Here is a 21,235-nt window from a genome sequence, read left to right on the forward strand (position 1 = left end):
ACATTGATAGATTTAATTAATTATATGAAATGTTTTTACTTAATTTCTTTTCTTTTTCCTCAGTCTGGAAGGGGGAATATATTTTGTTTTCAGAAATAACTATAATCAAAAACCAAAAGATCTGAGTAAAAGGTATGTTAAGAAAAATAAGGTCTTAAAAAAAGTTGCAATTGTGTTAACTGAGAGAGGTTAGTATATCTATCTATTACCTCAGATTACATCATGGAAACATAGATTAGAACTGAAAAGAAACTTAGAAGTCATTTTAGTCAACTTTCATATTTCACAAATGGGAAAACAGAAACCTAAAAAGGCTAAGTGACTTGAGTAAGATCTCACAAACAGTAAATTGCTGAACTGAGATTTGAACTCAGGCCTATAGTTCCCAATCCAATAGTCTTCCCTCTTTGCTCCTTGCTGCACCCCATTTCTTTTTCTGGTAAGGCAAAGCACTTGGGAGGTATAGGGGGGTGTAGGGTGTGGGGGGTTGCCCAAATGCTTGGCTTCCCAGAGTAAATCCTTCTGTCTGTGACAGTGTGGTTCAGTGTGAAGAATAACAGATCTGGGTTCAGGAGATGCTGATGCTGATGTGACTGCAGACTGGTCTCTTCAGTTCCCTAGAATTCTGCCTTCTCATCTATAGGACAAGATGGTCCTTGAACCCCTGCCAGTTTAGATCTTTAAATCTAGCAGGGGTATGTGATGATGATGTCCTAGATAATTGAATAATTCTATCCTGTTAGCTCTGGTGGGACAATTGGGAGGAGACAACTAGATGGAGGAGGAGGGGAATCTGTTAAGTCTCCAAACCAGACTGTGAACACTAAGAAGCCAATGTGGTCCTTTCTAATATACTTGCCCCACTGAGATCAGAGAATTACAGCGGAGAAATCCAGAGCAGGGTCTCTTGTTTGATGCGGCATTTGAGCTGGACATAAGTAGGCCAAGCATTTCCAGCAGAGAAATGTCTGGACCCTGGGAGGACACTGATGATGAGCACAGCTAGGTGGTGCAATGGATAGAGTGTCAGTCCTGGAGTCAGGAGGACCTGAGTTCAAATGTGACCTCAGACACAATAATTACCTAGCTGTGTGACCTTAGGCAAGTCACTTAACCCTATTATCTTGCCAAAAAACCCCTATGAACAAACAAACAAATAAAAGATAAAACCTGCCCTTGGTAAGCTTACCTTCTAAAACTTACAAATACAAAAGGAAGTGTGTGTGTGTGTGTGTGTGTGTGTGTGTGTGTGTGTGTGTCTGTGTGTGTCTGTGTGTGTGTGTGTGTGCAGGCAGTGGGTTAAATGTCCTGATTCTAAGGTCAGTGCTCTATCCATCTCCAGTTCATTTCACAGATGAGGAAACTGAGGCAAACAGAATTAAGTGACTGTTTAAGGTCACACAGCTAGTAAATGTCTGAGGGCAGATTTGAACTCAAGTCCTCCAGACTCTAGGCTTAGTGCTCTATCTACTACACCACCTAGCTGCCCTGGTAAGGTTGGACTACATGACTTTAGAAATTCAACTCTGAGATTCTGTGATGACAGTTCTGAAGCAGTCCAGGAACATATTTCAGGAACCAGGGCATTGGAGAGGGGAGGGATTGAAAAAAAATATTCTTATGACAATATATTCATGTCATCTCAGAAACACTATAGAAATGGGAGCCATGATGATTGTGTACATTTTTCTGCCACTCTATAGTTTACAGAGTACTTTACATAAATCATCTCATTTGAATTTCACAACAATATTATCTGTAGGAACTTGCTGGTATTTTTTTTTAAATCATATCTATGATTTCATGTGTATAGGGAAATCCTGATGAGAGACTTCCTCTATAAATACAGATTGGCAATTGTTAGGCAAACTGCTTAGGGTTGCCCAGCTAATTTATGTCAACCTCAGGAGTTAAACCTAGACCTTTCTATCTCTAAGGTCAGATAGTCTTTTCCACTCTACCATGCTACCTTTCTTATAATATTATCTTACATTTAAATAGTGCTTTCTTTTTTTGGGGGGGGAGAGGGTTTTCAGGTTAGTGGGGTCAAGTGACTTGCCCAAGGTCACACAGCTAGGTAATTATTAAGTATTTGAGGCTGGATTTGAACTCAAGTCTTCCTGACTCTAGGGCTGGTGTTCTATCCACTGTAACACCTAGCTGCCCCTTAAATAATGTTTTCAGTATTATGATGTACTTTTTCCTCACATCAGTCCTATTAAGGTAAGTGGCAGGGGGGTGGCTAGGTGGCATAGTGGATAAAGCACCGGCCCTGGAGGCAGGAGTACCTGAGTTCAAATGCGACCTCAGACATTTAATAATTACCTAGCTGTGTGGCCTTGGGCAAGCCACTTAACCCCATTGCCTTACCAAAAAACAAAAAAAGCAACCCCCCTCAAAAAAACAACCCAAAAGCTCAGCTCAAATGCTCCATAAGCACGATGTGTGAATCAGTTTTCCTGACTCCTTCCCCCAGCTGATAATGTTTCCCCAACTCCTTAATATTTACTCTGTATATACTTTACATCTATACATGTACAGTCTCTATCAGTAGGAATAAAACCTTGAAGGCAGCTGGTTTGATTTTTGTCTATGTATTCTATAGTGCCTGGAAAACAAAATATTTCATAAATGTTTGCTGATTGAGGGATTTCTATTTACTTAACCTCACATAGGACAGCAGGAAGGCTTCATAAAAGGAACATTTGTGTGTGTTAACAATTTTGATGAGAACCAAGTGTACCTAAGCCTGGGGCATCTAGGAACCTTCTTGCCAGCTCTCCAGGAGGAGCCAAGAATAAGACTCAGGTGAAATCTTGGAGAGCTTAATAAGGGAGCTCTCCTATCTCAGAGCCAGGATATCTAGAAATGGAGTCTCTGCCATCCTTGTCCACTGTCCTGCTTGGCTTTCTGAACAGAGACCACTCATCTTATCAGAAGGTAGAGCAGGGGCTTATCCAAAATCATAGGGTTCTCTGAGAAATTTTCCCCTTTCCTCCAAATCTCTTTCCCTCAGGTTCCAGATTGCAGGAAATTCCAATACTCGTGAGTCATTTCTTTGGAGTAAGCATTTTCCTCTCTCAATAAATCCCCTTTAAAACACACTTCCCCACATATACAAGTCCTGGGAAAAATTACAGACATTTTATCTTAGCATAAATAAAAAGAATGAGTGCTGCAGCAAGGAGACCTGGTTTCAAAGCTCACTAGCTGTTTGATCTTGGGCAAGTCACTGAATTTCTCAGTTTCTTTTTCAGTAAATCAGAAATAGGGAATAATAATTTTTATGCTACACATAGGGCTGCTATGAGTTAGTGATAAATTTTAAAATGCTTAATAAATTCAGTATAATTATTTGTTTACTTGGCTCACTAAATTAAATCAGATTATTTCCTCAGTAGTTGTTGTTATATAATTTTTTAGTTGTGTTCAATTTTCTATGACCCTATTGGGGGTTTTCTTGGCAAAGTGGTTTGCCATTTCCTTCTCCAGCTCATTTGACAGATGAGGAAATTGAGGCAAATAGTTACGGGACTTGCCCAGGGACATACTGTCAGTATATGTCTGAGGCCAGATTTGAATTCATGAAGATGAATCTTCCTGACTTCAGACCTGGCCACCTAGCTGTCCTCAACAGTAGGAAGGCAGTAAGAAGTCATTAATTGCTGGGACTACTAGGACAGAATAGGAGAACTTGAAAAATAGAGAAAGGAGTCCAGTAAGACTGAAAGTTGAGGATGATTTTATAGTCTTAGTTACCTGTAGACAACTGAGCCATTAGAGCAGGGGCAATATAAGGGCTCAAGAAATCATTTGGTCTGGTGCTACCACAGCAACTGCAGGCAGGACTCAAAATTCAATAAATGTAGGAACTTCTTAGAAGGGAATTAATTAGATGTTTGACCAATTATTGCAGATTATATTTTTTAAGTTGATAATTTTGTAGAACCAAAGAATGTTACAAATACTGACCCTTGGAAGATAAAAAAAGGTTTTCCTAGTTCTGCTTTAGAGATAGGGCTTCTAGGGGGGCCCTAGAGTGTGACTTCAAAAAGAATTACTTTTAGCTCTTTAACTCTTCTTTTTCACTAACTACCTCTTAGGAATTCTTTGTTTCTTTTAGGGTTCACCTCAAATTCTACCTTCTACTTTAGATGTTTTCTGATTCTCTTCTTTACTTCCCGTTCCCAGATACTAGTACCTCTACCCCCCAAATTATATTATATGTGCTTTGTGTATGGTTTGTTAAAATCTATATATTTATATATCAATTTCTTCCAATAAAATGTATGCTCCTCAAGGACCAGCAGTTTCATTTTGGTCATTGTGTGTCTTTCTTCTTGCTAGATTAGCTTTGAAGTACTTCATACATATTTTCTCATTTGACCCTGTGAGGTAACCCATTTTACAGTTGAGAAAAAAAATTAAATGGCTTGCTCAGGGTCACACAGTTAATTATCAGAGGCTGCATTTGAATTCGTCTTCCTGCTTCCATATTCAATGCCTGCCCCACTTAGCTGACAAGGTAGAACCCAATGTGGACAGTAGTGGTAAAAGCAGATGTCCCTATAGTCTTAAGTGAGCTGAAATGAAGAAAGGTCTTCAAAATAGATTTTCTAGTCATTCACACACTCTCTAGAAGTGGGATTCCCATTTTCTTCAGGGATGTGGTCCTCAGATTTTTTATCTCCTTAATCCCACACTGCAAAGGACCTTTCCCTTAATTCCTTACACTCTTCCTCCTCCAAAGATGCAATTCTATGCTGCAGGGATAGGGAAAATAAGAGGAACCTATGAGAGGACAGAGTCTGGCAGTGATTTCCATTCTCCAGATTTTAGTGAGCTGGGGTATAGGGAGAAGTGTGAACCAATTGTGTTTAACATGCTCCTTTCCCTTTCAACTCCCTAACAACTGTCATTTCCCCAATTGGTCATCTTTGCCAATCTTTTAGCTTTAAACTGAAATCTCAAAGTTGCTTTATTTTCCTTTTCTCTAATTATTAATGACTTGAGTTTTTAAAATTTGGTTATTGAAAGCTTGGATGTCATTCTTTGATAAAGTAATGTCCATATTCTTCAAGTGTTTTTGTTTTTCTTCATGAAGTGCTATAAGTCCTTTGTGTCTCTCTGTGGCAGATGAAATGAAGGATTGTCTAACTAATACTTATATCAAATACTGAGTGCCTATATGGAGTTGGGGACCCTATTACTCACTTTTAATAGGTGTTTTTTTTTTTTGCAAGGTAAATGGGGTTAAGTGGATTGCCCAAGACCACACAGTTAGGTAATTATTAAGTGCCTGAGGTCATATTTGAACTCAGGTACTCCTGACTCCAGGGCCCAGGCCCATTCTCTATCCACTGTGACACCTAGCTGCCCCCCTATTACTCACTTTTAGAGAAATCATAGAGAGGAATCATTCTTGAGATTTATTAAGCAGATTCCCGGGATGGGAATGTGAGCCAAAGAGAGAAATAATGATCCTATGAGGTCAGCTCCCAAGATTAGAACAAAGTCAGTGAGAACCTATGGTCCTTGTGGGTCCATGAACCAGAGGTGACATGAAGTCTAAAGGCCAGCACTTTAAAGGGACACTTGGGATCCACAAGTGAGAAGGAATCCCGGGTAGACCAACAGAAAAGAAATGGGCAAATATCCAATGTACTAAATAGGGATTTTCTGTGGCCTGACTTTTGATATTTTAATTTGTTAGTTCCTTTGGCAGAGGGGGTTTGAGAAAGAGGTGAGAAGATTCAGTTTTATGTATAATCCTTTCCTTTTTTACATGTGGGTAAAAATGCTCATTTGATTGGCATTTGTTTAAATACAGAGTAAAAATGGAAAAAAATTTTTTAAACAATTTGCCAAGTTTGTTCCTTGGGAGTGTGGTATGGTGGAAAGAACACCACAGTGAAGAGTCAGATTGGTCCTGGCTTGCTCCTTGCTATGTGACTTCAAATGGATGGATTAATCTTCCTGGGTCACGGCTTCTTTGTCAAAAGGGCAGCAAGCTCTGAATAAGCTAATCTCTCAGGTCTTGCTCAACTCTTAAATTCCAAGTTCTTTAAAACTTTATCAGTTTTAAATAATAATTTTAATATTTTATTTTCCCCCAATTACATACAAAACAATTTTTAACATTTTAAATTTTGAGTTCCATATTCCATACTTCCCTCTCATCTTTACTGAGATGATAAACAATCTGGTATAGGTTATAGATGTGCAATCATGCAAAACATACTTCCATATTGGTCATTTAAGTTTTCTTCCACAAAATGACCAATATGGAAGTATGTTTTACATGATTTCATCATAAGATCTTTGGGACTGTCTTGGATCATTGTGTAGCTGTTTACAATACCTAAGTCATATATAGTTGTTCTTTATATAATATTGCTGTTTCTGTGTACAGCGTTTTCTTGGGTCCTGTTCACTTCAATCTGGATCAGTTCATGGTCTTTCAGAGTTTTTCTGCAATCAACCTACTCATTATTTCTTCTTCTCTTTTTTTTTTTTGCAAGGCAATAGGGTTAAGTGACTTGCCCAAGGCCACACAGCTAGGTAATTAGAAAGTGTTTGAGGCCGGATTTGGACTCAGGTACTCCTGACTCCAGGGCTGGTGCTCTATCCATAGTGCCACCTAGTCGCCCTTCATTACTTTTTTTTTTAGGTTTTTGCAAGGCAAATGGGGTTAAGTGGCTTGCCCAAGGCCACACAGCTAGGTAATTATTAAGTGTCTGAGACCAGATTTGAACCCAGGTACTCCTGACTCCAGGGCCGATGCTTTATACACTACATCACCTAGCCACTCCTCCCTCATTACTTCTTATAGGACAAAAGTACCATCACAATTTGTTCAGCTATTCCCCAATTAATATACATCCCCTAGATTCCCAATTCTAGGACATCACCAAAACAATCACTGTAAACATTTTTGTACCAATAGGTCTTTTCCCTTTTTAAAAAAATCTCATTGAGATACAAACCTAGTAATGATTTTGCTTGATTAAAGGGTATGCATGTTTTATATACTTTTGGGATTTCCTAATTGCTCTCTAGAATGATTGGATCACTTCACAACTCTAAAACAATGCATTAATGTTACAGTTTTCCATATTTCCTCCAATATTTATTATTTTCCTTTTCTGTCATATTAGTAAATCTGATTAGATATAAGGTAATACCTCAGAATTGTTTTAATTTGCATTTTTCTAATCAATAGTATAAATAAATTTTAAAAAAGTTTTGTGGAGAAGGCAATAAAAATACTAGTTTCAAAAAAGTTTCTGTACAAATGTTATGTACAAATTGTATGATTCTTAATAATATAGATTAGGCTCATCTCCATTACCAGAGATAGTCAAGGAACTAGTGTGGTAAAAAACAACATGTTTTAGAGTCAGAAAATAAGCTTGGAGTTCTATCACTTACTAGCTTTGTGGCCTTGGACAAGTAAGCTTCTGCCTATGGCCTCAGTTTTCATAGAGTCAAAGAACTGGACTTGTTGCTAAGGTACTATCTATCTATGATCCTGCTACAAATCCCCTATCTGAACACAACTCTACAATTTCCTTTACAAAAGAGACACACCAGAGAGACCCTTTCAATGGTTTCCATATACCTTTATTTAGAAAGTTACAGGTCATTGGTTGCTTTTCATACAGGCACTGTGTGCTGGTGTTTTATGACAATTTGGATTTTTATCTAATGGCCAGGTGGAGGGAACAAAGAGAGACCTCTGTGGTACTACCGCCCTTGGCCAAAAGAAAAGGCACCCACAATGGGACTGAACAACCTGCTTTTGTTTTTTGTGAAACCATCAAGCAAGGGCCTGGTTTATATACATGTGGAGGCTAACCATGTCGAGAGAAAAGCAATGCTAAATACAGCTAAGAACAAGAAAAGAAAAACCTGACAAATGTATGAAGGCTACTTCCAAGCCCTTTCCAAAAAAAAAAAAATAAAGCTGAGAAAGCAAGTTCAGAAAAAAACAAAAAGCTTTCTTTAAAAACCCCAAACAAACTTACATGTACTTAGTCTTAGTGTTTTGTGCAATTAAAAAAAACAACACAAAATAAATATAATTTAAAAATTTCTTCCATGACACTAGAGGCAATCCACCTAAAGCAGCTAGGGATAAAACTTGGATAAAAGCTCAACAGTGCAGACAAATTAGTACTGAATTTCATATAATTTAGAAAGGTAAAGGTCTTATCTGCTATAGTCTTATTAAAGAAAAAAATGACAAGGGAATAACATACATACATACATACAACTTAGCAATTTTTCCTGCTGTCCCTAAAAGTCCAAGACCCAATGGAGCCCCTAATTAGGCACTAAAGTCTGAGAGGAAAGGAAAGAAATCTTTCTGGATTTCCCATTCTAGGGCTCCCTTGCAACATGGAAGCCAGGATGAAAAAGCCAATGAACTGGGCAAAAGGGGAATCCAATGACAAAAGAGAAGGAGGGTGATGTATGGTTTGGGACCTTGGAAATACAGTGTGTAAACCTCAGCAACTTGGGAGTAGTGGGTGGAGAATCAGTCCGAACACTGAAAAATCTCAACTGTGAGATAATTTGAAAGAAATGCAGTTTTGCTGTTTTCCAAAGAATCCAAACTAATGGCTGAGCATAGTTAAGGAGAGACCTGAGGAAGCTGCTTGAATGAGCAGCTTTAAGAAATGTCTTTTTTTAGCACAAAAATCTACATATAATTGTAGCTGCTAAAGTTCTTGAAAGTTGCTTTCTTCAGTGAGATAAACATCAAGATCTCCTTAGATCTTGTTTAAACTATTAATTTGCTAAGCAAAACTCTTTCTTTCCTATATAGGATAAAAGTAAACTTCAGTTCAGCTCACATATGAATTAAGAATTCTAGGTTTGAATTAATGAGATTTGACTATAGGAACAAGCATTAATAATTATGTGTTGATCGACTGATTTGATTGGGAGGTTTATGTTCATTCTGGAGACTTACTAGTATCTCAGCCAAGAATTGCTGGGAGTTCCCAATAAACATTCCTAAGAGACCCAAAGCTGTTCTTGGACTTCAGGGTCCCCTGCAAACTACAATAGTTGATATACATATCATAGGATTTCTTTGTTGCCGGTGCAGGAAAGGGGGGAGGAAGTGAGTTAGCTTACCAGGAGCTCACTTCTCTATTCAACAAAATCTATAAAAGTTTACAATCTTTTTATAGCTTTATAACTCCTCTTGGGCAGCTCCACATTATCCTTCTTATCACCAGTCTATCAAACCACCTCCTGACATGTTCCCAGCTATGTAAAGATAAATATACACATGTCCATACATAAGGTGTCATAGTTAGGCACATCCATCTATATCTCTTCTCAGGGATAGTAGTGAGTAGAGGGGGGTGATAAATCATCAGACAACAACCAGGACCAGAAACCTCTTAACTTGGACAATTCCATACTAGAAATCCAATGATGAATACATTGTATAGACAGTTTATGTTCTCTCTCTCTCTCTCTCTCTCTCTCTCTCTCTCTCTCTCTCTCTCTCTCTCTCTCTCTCTCTCCCTCTCCCTCTCCCTCTCCCTCTCCCTCTCCCTCTCCCTCTCCTTCTCCCCTTCTAGCTGAGTTGGGATCCTCTATCCTTGGATGAAAAAGTCCTTGTTGCATCATATTCTTGTTCTCCTCTCTTTTTTTTCTTGGGAAAAACTGACAATAATAATACAAAGTTATGGTACTTCCTACATAATGACACCATCCAGAAAAATCCCTTTAGAGTGTTGACCACAGCTGAAGAAGTGGATGAGTTTAAAGTAGGAAGCATGAAAAACAGAGGGATGGGGCCTCAAGACCTCCTTTCACACTCTGAGAATCTATCTTTTTTTTCAAGAGCTGAAGAGTCCCTACATTTTCACCTCTTCCCTTTATGGTGCTCTTTCTTCCCCAAGTACCCTGGTTAAGCAACTTCATCCTCCCAGTTTTCAGTTTCATAGAGGATTGGCATAGAGATGGGGGTATAGAGAAGGGGAGGGGAAGGAAGTTTGGGAGGGAGGACAATCAAGTGCCTTGAAAGGTTGTGATCATTATCAATTGAAGAGTTGACCCAATTCCCTTCTGGAAATATGCTATTGAACAGTCAAAGCTAAAGGGGTGTCCACACTAAGTCTGGCACCAATATGGTGAACCCTTCAAGTGGAAGGTCACCAGGCTGCCTCATATTGAGATCCGAGTAGAATCTGGCCCTAGGATGGGATGGGATGGGGAAGGATAGGGAGACCTAGCTCTCCATGGGCAAGTCTTTCTCTTTATAAAAATTCTGAAGGTTCATTACACAAAATTCCCAGAGTGAGGGGAAAGACTGACTGCTCAGAAGGGCAATCACTACCCCAAATAGCCACCAGATGGTAGCAAGTCTCCATAGACAAGATTGATCCTTGGCAAAGCGTTTGCTCCCTAGGGTTGTTTAGTGCTGTCTGGGTGGAGCAAGGTTAGAGCATCCTCTCTTACAGAACCAAGGACTGCACTTCACCGATTTTTCCCTTTAGCAAGAATGTAAGAACATTTCGATCTGCAGGTGGGTGGAAGACAAAATGTAGTATCTAAAAGATCTCATTTGAGAACCATTGGACCAGTCACCATCTCCTCCCACCCCTTAAAAACTAAATGGATCCTTTTCTTCAAGAAGTCAAACCTGAATTTGGGCTTTTTTTGTTGTTCTGGTATGCAATTTGATGTACAAGAAAACAAAACAAACACAACAACCCAAATCCTAACAGAAACCCTTTAACTTAAAAGAGTTAGCTTGGAAATCTCTCTCTCTCTCTCTCTCTCTCTCTCTCTCTCTCTCTCTCTCTCTCTCTCTCTCTCTCTCTCCCCCTTCTCTCCCTCTAGAAAGTGTCTTATAGTGCAGTAGAAGTCAGTTCTAGGATCCAGATAGTAGGGGACAGAAGGAGAAGAGAAGGAGAAAAGATTGACAACAAAGAGGAGGTGAAGAACTGGCTCTCAGGGGAGGGCCTCGCTCCGAGACATTTCTGTTAAGATGTCAATGAGATTGTCCAGTCCTGAGAGGTAACCATCTTCTCGGTTTCCTTCCTGCCAGGGGATGTTGTGCTGGAGGGTCTGTCCCTCTGGAAGGGGTGTGGTTTTCCCAAAGTCAATCATCCATACTTTGGCTTGTTCTTTCTTGTCATGGATGAAGAGGAGAGAGCTGCCGATGACCTGCAGCAGGGAGAAAGAAAGAAAGAAAATCCACATTCTGGGTCCTCTTTGTCCCTGGGGGACTCTCCTTTTTTTTTTTTATCAGAACCTTAAGAACCTCCACATTTGAGGCTCATGAATGGAACATTGAGTCTTACCTTCACTAGTTTTAGTGAATTGCAAGGTTCAACATGAATCAACATGAGCTATAGTCTGTCCATTCCCCCCCCCTCATCTCTGCCCCCCAAAAGAGAAAAGTTTACATAGTTATCAAAATGAAGCTCATGTTTTCTCTGCCTTACTCAGTTCACACTATTAGACCCTGTGTTCACTTCTGAGTCATTGGTAAGCTGGAGCATGTTCAGATAAAATGGTGAAAGGACCCCAACCATCTCTTGGGAGTCAAGTTCAGGGGATGTTTACTCCAGAGATTAGGAGACTCTGATGGGCATGTGATAGCTGGCTTCCTAATTTTAAATATCTGATGGGCCACTGCATACATGGGAGATAAGGCTTGTCCTGCATAACTTTGGAGAGCAAAACCAGGGCATTGGGCTGGAAGTGTGTGGCAGGAGGGAGGGAGAACTTCTTAAAAACTAAGTTAGCCGAAAATGAAATGGACCTCTTCATGAAACTTAGTGTGGTAGTGAATGAAGTCTCAGGCTTCATTCTCAGATCCTGGATGACTCCCTGTCTGGAGAATTGCTACATGGAGCTGAGGGATGGACATCTGATCTGTAAAAGTCCCTTCAAATAATTCCACAAAGGCCCTTTGCTCAAGAATATACGACAAATTGTCTATATAATGAATTCAAGGAGGGAGGAGAATCATGAAGTGTCTATCTTATGAATTATTTCCACCTCTGTCTGTCTTAAGAATCTCAGATATTAATTCTGTCCCCTCTTCATTCATCCCACCTAAACATGTAACCCTTTTACTCTGAGAGGCTATGGAAAAAACCCACAAAAAAGAACCCAAGATCTTGACCAAAATGGAGTTTAAGAGAAGGGAGGGGGTAGCTGTTTTAAAAAGACATGTGACATTATCAGTGAACTTTAGGTTTCCTATTGTCTCTGCAATGAAGTGTAGGCCTCTTCACAGTCTCTCTACAATCTACCTTTTTAGTCTTATTATTCATTATTCCCCTTTTTTACATTCTACAGCCCAGCCACACTAGCCTTCTTAATTTACATACAACATGCCTTTGCAAGGTTACCCTTCACATCAGGAATTTTCTCCCTCTCTTCAACTCCACCTCTTAGAATCCTGGCTGACTACAAAGCTCAACTCAAATGCTACCTACTGAAACACAGTCCCCTTCAGGCCAAATTAACTCCTTCTATAAATTACTTCATTTTATTATTTGTTAATTTTTGTTTCTTACTGTATTATTCTAATATTATATTATGGCATTTATGTAATATGCATAACAACTTATCTATTGGATTATATGCAATATAATATACATCTTATGTATTTATTTCATATACAATTTATATATGCTTATTTAATTTACAATTTAATGTGAACATAATGCAGATCCCTATAGAATGGAAGCTTGTTAAGAGAATTTCAGGAGTAGCTTTTCATCTTTGCTATTTCTCTGTTTTTAGCCTTCTCTAAAAGAGAAAGTCAGGTATTAGAGGAATATTAATGGTCTAGAGAGGAAGAAAAGGACCTGGAAAAGCAAAACAAAAGGGTGAATATAACCCCTTGGTAAATTAATACAAAGACAGTGTGATGGAGGCTTCAAAGCCAGAAACAAAAATGTCGTTTTCTAGGAGGGAGGACAGACCACAGAGTGGGCAAGGTAATGGGAAATCCCTCCTCAGGCACCTAGAGTGAAACTTTCACTATGACAAAGGAGGCGTAGAATAGGGGGGGGCTTAGAAGTGGATAGGATGGGGGGAGTAAGGGGTGATAACATTTGTCCTTTGTTCTAAAAGAAGACCAAGACATCAGGGAGGTCATGCCATGAAGAGCACATAAGTGCCCTTTGAGTGAGGGGGTTGCTGAACTAAGTCACCAGCCTCACTTACTCCAAAGCCATCTGGGTCCAGTGGCCAGATATGGATCAGAAAGACTGGAAATGGCCCTGGATGTGAGGCATTCAGTGATTTGCCCAAGGTTACATGACTAGAAAGTGTCAAGTGTCTGAGGTTAGATTTGAATTCAACTTCTCCTGACTCCAGGGCTGGTGCTCTCTCCACTGCATCTGAAATACAGTGTTTTGGGTTAAGTAAAGGAGAAAGAAATCTGGGAATATTCTATTGCTGGAGAGGAGTATGGTCTTTTTTTGAATTAAAAAATAAATATAACCCTGTGGTTCTCATAACTCTAGGTTTGGGTCAGGTGGGAAGAATGCAGAGGAAATGGGAAAGAGGGTACCTTAAACACACACACACACACACACACACACACACACACACACACACACACACACACATCTCCAAGTTACAGATAAGCTAAGTGAGCAAGCCATAAAAAACCTTGGATAATTTTAAAGAAGGAATTAAAAGGCATTCCTTTCCTGACCATCTCCCTCCTGTTTTTCCCCCACCAGTCACCCTGCACAGTGGTGTTTATCCACATAGGCCAGGGCCAGGATGACCGTGGCTGGTTAGGTTGCATTCTCTTCTCCTCCTCCTCCCCTCCATCCACACTTTGCTTTATTTTTGGCACTTGCTCCCCCTCATATCAGCAGGCTGCATTCCCATAGGCCTGTGTTTGGGAGTTTGTGCAGTTATTTACAACTGTGGGCAGTCCCCACCTCCCTACTGAGATCCCAAGAGGGAAGGTGATGCTGGAGGTTTCCCCAGGCTCAGCCACTGAGGCAAAACTAAAGAAACTGGAGGCATTTTTTTTTGTTTTTTATTTTTTTAAATTCCCTTCCCCTGCTCTGGTTTCCCCAACTCTGTCCTCCTCACCTTAGGCCCCTAACCCTGTTCCCAGGTAAACTGTTGAGTGGTGCAGAAATGCATTTAAAACAAAAGGCCACCAACTGCTCCAGAGGCAGCTCTGCCTTTCCTAAGCCCCTGGGTTGGTCCAGGACACATTCCAGAGGCCCTCTGGAGTGTGGAATCTGGAAGGAGTTGCCTTAAATGCTTTTCCCTAAGGTTAAATCCAGGCTGGGAGGAAGGGGAGAAAAGGGAGTTAGGAATGATATGGACCCTATTCATTAAGAGACTTCTAATCTGGGTAGGAGGAAAAATCTTAAAAAAAAAAACCCATCTGGGTGTGCCTCCTGACTGAGACTTACTAGGTGAGTGATAGGGGAAGCATGGTAGAATGGAAAACACACTGGATTGATAAGGAGAAGGCCTGGGTTCAAATTCTGAGAAATTCTTGCTATCTTCTCTCTGGGTCTCAGTTTCTTTATCTGCTTAGGGAGAGACAAGCTACTACACCTCCCCTTGAGGAATTGCAGGTATGCCATGGTCCTCTGGGTAGGAAGCTTCACCCCCTCCCCACAATAGGACAGTATTAACTTCAAATCCAGACTCAGATAGTACTTAGCTGGCTGATCCTGGGCATATCAGTAAACTTCTGATGGCCTTCATTTCCTCATCTATAAAATGGAGATAATCTTCCACAATAACAGTTTGAGTATCACATGAGAAAATAATTATAAAATGTTCAGCAGAGTGCCTGCCATATAGTAAGGACTATGAAAATATTCACTATTATTATTAGCTCCTAATAATTAGAATTATTAAAATGATGATAATAATACTGAGAAGTAACATGGAATACTGGACTGAAAAAAAGTTTCAGAGTAAGGGAAGACCTAGGTCTGAATCCTACTGCTAACATGTACCAGTTATATGGCCCAAAGGCCATATAACTTACTTAGTCTTACTCTGCAAGACTAAGTTGCCACAAGGGTGCTGACCTTCATTGGTAGAAGGTATTTCCTCTTATGGAAGTTCCCTATATTAGTGTAATCATGGCTCTAGTCTCTCTCTCTCTCTCTCTCTCTCTCTCTCTCTCTCTCTCTCTCTTATAAAGGAGTGAGGAAACTAAAACTAAGCAACCTGTCCAAGGTCACCCAATTTGTAAAGTTTCAGAGTCAATATTCAAACCCAGGTCTTCTCTATGACCAAGGCAATGGACAGGACCAGAGTCCAGCCTTCTCATTTTACCACTGAGGTCCAGTGACTTGCCAAATAGAGCCACTATTTTCATAGGAACATAGATTTAGAGCTGCAAGGAAACTTAAATAGTTCACTAAACTATACCACATGGCTTCTAAAGGTGAGCCCTTCCACGGGGGAGGTTATTTAAGCATCTTCCCAGTTTTCCCAGAGAAGTCGGGATGGGGCAGGGTCAATCATCTCAAGCTAGAGAGACCTCTGCCTCCTTCCCCAAAGGCTGCAGATCCCTTCCTGGGGAGGAGGAGGGCTGATGAGCAGCTAACTCAGGGACACATGGAAGAGTTGGTTTTCTAAAATTATTTTAAAAACAAAAATGCCATTGTTTCAGCAGTAAAATAACAAGTGCTGAGGGAAAGAAGGGAAAACTGTCATAGAAAGCATCAGGTTGGCAATGTCGGTACAGAATAGACTCCATTGAGTCTGAAGAGCTAATGGAAAGGGCAAGGAGGGTTTCTGGAGTCCCTTTCTTGCCTAGACCCACTTGTTCCAGGAGATAATTCCAGACAGGGCTAAACTGGGGGCATAGCCAGGGTCTGCATTTCTTGGCTTATTTGGGAAACTCTGCCTAAAGACATTTCCCAGCAGACCCAACTGGACAATCCTAGGTTCTGTGAATCTCTACTCTCCCTGATCTTCCCCTTCTCCCTCTCCCCTCCACCCCCACCCCCAGGGGCCTGATGTCTAGCTTTTGAATGGGTTTGAGGAATGAGGTGGGGGTGGAGGGCAGTCAAATAGTGGGTCCAGTTGCCCTGTAGTCATTTTTTGAAGGGAAAGTGGAAGGGGCTGGAGAGGCGAGGAACAAATATCTGTTTTCTAGGAGGTGCAATTTGGAAAGGCAAGAGACAGAAGAGAACTTCAGCCAGGCAGAATGAATGGTGACCTTTTCTCATCTTATCAGACACTGTGGCTGTGGGTGACAGTGAAAGAAAAGATTGCCTCCAACACAAAAACATTCCTGTCTGCTGGGCCCTTCTGGAGGTGGGATGATCTGGGAAACTCTGAATGGGTCCAGTGAAAAAGGGAGCCTGCAAGGAGAGGGGCATTCCACAGGCCTGGTTTGACCCCTGGGCTGCTGAGACTGGAGCTGTTTATCACACAGTGGGGACCAAAGTCTGAATCCCAAAGCCCCTAAATTAGACCATTCATAGAAATACCCAAGCACTTCTTCCCTGGGTCCCCATCACCAGGTCCAACGACAGAGGGGTGGTAGAAAGAGCAGATCGGACAGAGCTGGAAGGGACCTTCATCATATACCAACATTGCCTATATTCAAACCTGAAGCTTTTGCAGAAGGCTGTCTCCCTAGTGGACAGAGTGATATCTCAATTGCTGGGATGGTCTGAAGGAATTAGGGAGGAGGTATGGCTGAGGGGAAATGCCCCAAGGGAGGATATAGCAACTTGGTTCTGGGAGAGTGACTCAGAAGAACACACAATCAAACAATCCACATTTATTAATGCTGTGCTACAAAAAAGAAGCAAAAGACAGATAAGAAAGCTGAGGCCTAGGCTGATGAAGTAACCTGTTGGCCATAGGTAGCAAGGAGCAGAGTCAGAATTTGAACCCTAGGTCCTATTTATTTACAATCTAGTGGGTTTTCCATCATAACATGTTGCCTCATCTTCAGCTCCTTAAGTCCAATGATTAAAAAGAAAACAATCAAACAAAAAAAGCCCAGAGGAAAGGTCAGTGATATGGCTAAAGTGGTATAAAAGTGAGATCAGAGATTCCAAATCTTGGCCTCAGGATTTAGTCTCTTCCACAATTCTGCAGCCCTGACCCACCCCACTCGCGCAAGCCAGGCAATCTACATTCCTCAGGGTGAGCTTGTGGCGGGAAGGAGGGAACACTCAGGACCCCTTGGCGCCTTAGACTTCACTCCCTGGGACTTGCCTTTTTTCTCAGATAAGTTTCTCTTCTTCAGTTTTTTCTGGGCTCTTTTTTCATCCTGGGGGCTTTTCAGATTAACTCTAGTCATTCTGGCTTCTAGTTTTTAAGAAGGCTGGAAAGTCCCTTCCTTGAGAAAATGTCTGCTCTGCAGAGGTTCCCAGAGGGATCTACCTACCTTTCTTTCTTTTCTTCTTTAAATTGTTTTGAGGCAATCAAGATTAAGCAACTTGTCCAGTGTCTGAGTGTCTATTTTGAACTCAGATCCTTCTCACCCCAGAATTGGGGTACTATATATGTATTATACACTGTGCCACCTCATTGCCCTTCCTACCTTTCTATAAGCTCTCCAGACCCCTACCACATAATCCTGAGGGAGCCCTCATGATTCAAACATCTCAGGAAACATTTTAACCTAACCCCAAAGGAAAGGAGCCCAGGTTATATGAAATAAGTCCACAAATTCTTAACAGACATAGAAAGCTAGAAATTGGGAGGAAGAGAGGAAAAAGGGGAGAAATGGTTAATTTCTCAAGTACTGACAGGGCCTGGCAGCTTGGTATGATGCACTCCCTGGCCTGAATATGGCAAACTGGTCCCAGTACTTGATGGTTCAGCTTTGGCTGTATTCATCCTTTAAAAACAACAAACCAAACCAGCTCGTAAGAAGAACAAGAAAATTCATTTACTTAAGAGTTTATCCTTTGTCACAAAAGACTGAAAGAGCAGTCTACCTACCTCATGGCACTTGAAAAATGGGGAGATTTCCAAGGTGGCACGGATATCCTTCAGTCGGTCCCGGTAACAAATCTGCAAACAGAAAGACACATTAGATGTCCTTAGGGAGTTTCAGGAAATCATGAAATTCATTAGAAGTACATCATTTCAGAGTAGAAAGGAGACTTTCATTTAAGATGAGAGATTCTTAATCTGGAAAGGGATCCTCTGTGGGTGGATTTCAAGGGGTCCATGAAATTTGATAGGGAAAACAAAAGTTATCACTTCACTTTAATATAGCTGGCTTCCTTTCCAATCTTATATATTTTATCTTATGCATTTAAAAACATTATTTTAAAGAGCGGTTTCACCAGATGACTTTCAAAGGGATCCAGTCCATAGCTCCTAAAAAGGTTTCAAATCCCTGATGTAGTCTACACAGCTCATTTTACATTTGGGAAAATGGGGAAGCATGGCTGTTAAATGACTTGCCCATGGTCCTGTAGCTACTGAGTGACAGAAATTGTGGGTCTTTGGGATTCCCCAGGATGAGGGTTTCCCTCCTATTTCCCCACTGAGTCATTGGCTAGGAACAGGAGGCGCCTAGTGTTGCTCCTGCTATGCCACCGTTGCCTTTCCACCATCTATTAATTCATGACGTTTCAGGCTGCATTGATTTAGGAATGATTGCAGGTTCCATCTGGTTAAATCTTAAAAAACCTTATTGCTATGATGTGCTCCTGAAGGCAAAGCTCTTAATTTTCAAAAGGACAGGCATGAAAAATATCACAATCCACCCCCTTGCCACCAGTGTTTGGCTTCTCGGTTCTCAGGTGAGGTGGGACAGGTTCCTGATGACCCCACATCCCAAGTCACTCTGCCCCCTGCTGCCCCAGGCCCCCAGGAAAACCCCGGCTAAGCTTGTTAGTCTAATGGACTCAGCACAACAGGTTCGTTGTGGGATGTTGTCACACACTTGGGCAAAGTTACTTGATGCCCATCTGTACACAGTGACGCAACTTGGCAGGGGACCTGGGCCGGAGGCTCCGGGGAGTTCACAGCACCAAGAATAAACCCTATTGAGTCACCATCAGGGGGGAATGCCCCAGCTCTTTGAGCTGGCATTGCTAAAGAGCAGAACCAATTCTCCCTGGACAACCCAAGGGCTGTCAGAAAAGGCCTCTGTGACAATGCGGGTTAAAGCCAATTCTGTTGCCTGCGCTGGTCACAGCTAGTAGTGCCACAGTTTGCCAAGGGCTTAGGTTAAACAGGCCTCGGGAGCAAAAAGAGGCCAGGGAGATCCCCACGAGACACCAGTGGCAGGACTGCAGCCAGCTCAGGGAACAAGACTGGTCGGTGGGGTTTCCTTGGCAAGATACTAGAGAGTTGGACTTTTCTTTTTCTGTTGAGTTCTCATTTAACAGATGAGGAACTGAGGTAAATAATGGTTAAATGATTTGCCAGAGTCACACAGCTAGTTAGTCTTTGTGGTTGAATTTGAACTCAGATCACCTAAACATGAGTACACAGCTTTTATTTCAGCTTTAAGGCAGCTAAATGATGCAGTGAACAGAGTACCAGCCCTGGAGTTAGGAAGATCTGAGTTCAAATAGAGCCTTAGACAATTGGGCAAGTCACTTAACCCTGATTATTTCACATCCAGGACCATTTCCAACCATCCTGATCCATATCTGGCCCCTGGACCCAGATGGCTCTGGAGGAGAAAGTGAGGCTGGTTACTTAACACAGCCCCCCTCCCTCAAATCCAATTCACTTTCTTATCATGGCTTCACCTCCCTAATGTCATGGTCTTCATCAGCAACAAAGGACAAACATCATCATCATCATCATCATCATCATCATCATCATCAACTCAAGCTTTATTTCTGAATCTACTTGGCCATGAATTCTTTACCAGTTTGCCTGACCTTAGGCAAGTTTCCAGGGCCTGTTTTCCTCATTTGCAACACAAAGAGGATTAGGCTGGATGATTTCTAAGGTCCTCCCTGTGCTAAAATCTATATTTTCCTGCAGTAAGAACCTCAATGGATAGGTTATGCAAGTACAATAGTATTTGCCTACTGAGTAGGACTTTTCTTTCATTTTCTAAGCACGAAATATTGAGATCCTGTGCTGAACAGACTCCTGATGGTCCAGGTCACTGAGCTACAAAGAAAAAAAAAAATAACTGATGTGGTTCTTGCTCCCAAGTTGCTTACAGGAAGAGAAGAACCTTCTCTAGATTCCTTTCTTCTGACGACTGTTCAAGAGGTGTGCTACTCACCAGGATGTTACGGTTTCCCTGGGTAAATTCTCTGAAAGCTTCAGTAACTTGCTCCTTTGTTTTGGTCTTCTTGAAATCTCGGTTCACAGAGCCATCTTCCTTCTGAAAAGGAGAATAACACCCCCTCCCCATTAAGGGATGAAGTCACCAGTACATATGATAACAAATGGCTTCCACTTATGTATGGGATCTTGATAGGATAGTTGGCTCCTGGATAGACTGGGGTGACTGTTGTAAGGTAATTATTGTTTTAACCTAGTGGCATGGGAAATCCAGAGGTGACACTCACTCTTTCTCCCTGGGTAGGAGGAAAAGTGTTCAGCCTTCCTCTGACTTTTACTTAGAGACAGAAAAAAAAGTTAAATTTGGCTTTCTTCTGGAATTTAAGACCTTTCCTTTCAGGTTCTCCTGAAAAATCAATGTCACAATATCATTCTTTCCCTAGCCAGTTCAGTTCCCCACCAAACAACCAAAGCAAGAGGGTCATTCTGGCTCATTGCTCTTCTACTCTCTCTCTCATGAAGGAGACCTCATTGGATTTTTACTCTCCACATAGGAAGAGTGAATAAGGACTTCTCATGAGTAGCTTCTCATCTTAGCTCTCCTCACTAGTGCCCTTAGTTACTTCTAGAAAGGGAAGGCATGCATTGGAAGAGAAATAGTCTTGTGGGGGGGGATGTATGGATCAAAAGAGGAATAGAGAATCAGAGACATAAATAGAGTCTTGACCAAATTAGCATCAAGGTTCAACTGAGGAGTGTGTTTCCTGGACAGTGGAGTGGAGTTATTCAGCCCTTCAGTCATATATGACTCTTCATGTCCCCATGGACCTATCACACATGGGGTTTTCTTGGCAAAGATACTAGAGTAGTTTGCCATGTCCTTCTCCAGTGAAGGAAGGTGAAGAGAAGGTTAAGTGACTTTCTGGTCACACAGTAAGTGTCTGAGACTAGATTTGAGCTGAGGTTTTTTTTGACTCCAGGCTCAGGGCTCTATCCACTGAGCCACCTAGCTGCCTCC

The 21,235-nt window shown here is 41.3% G+C and overlaps 1 protein-coding gene across 1 annotated transcript in view; it reads right to left on the reverse strand.

Annotated features, from left to right (window-relative positions):
- Positions 1-9,476: 9,476 nt before the first annotated feature.
- Positions 9,477-21,235, reverse strand: part of ITPKB (inositol-trisphosphate 3-kinase B) — a 111,934-nt gene continuing 100,175 nt past the window's right edge. The window contains exons 5-7 of the mRNA XM_074222828.1: positions 20,216-20,317; positions 17,953-18,024; positions 9,477-11,193 (exon numbers count right to left, since the gene is read on the reverse strand). Of these exons, the coding sequence (XP_074078929.1) occupies positions 10,978-11,193; positions 17,953-18,024; positions 20,216-20,317 (390 nt within the window). The 3' untranslated portion in view covers positions 9,477-10,977. The remainder of the gene's footprint in view (positions 11,194-17,952; positions 18,025-20,215; positions 20,318-21,235) is intronic.

This window comes from Macrotis lagotis, chromosome 2, assembly GCF_037893015.1.
Source record: "Macrotis lagotis isolate mMagLag1 chromosome 2, bilby.v1.9.chrom.fasta, whole genome shotgun sequence".
NCBI classification, from domain to species: Eukaryota; Metazoa; Chordata; class Mammalia; order Peramelemorphia; family Peramelidae; genus Macrotis; species Macrotis lagotis.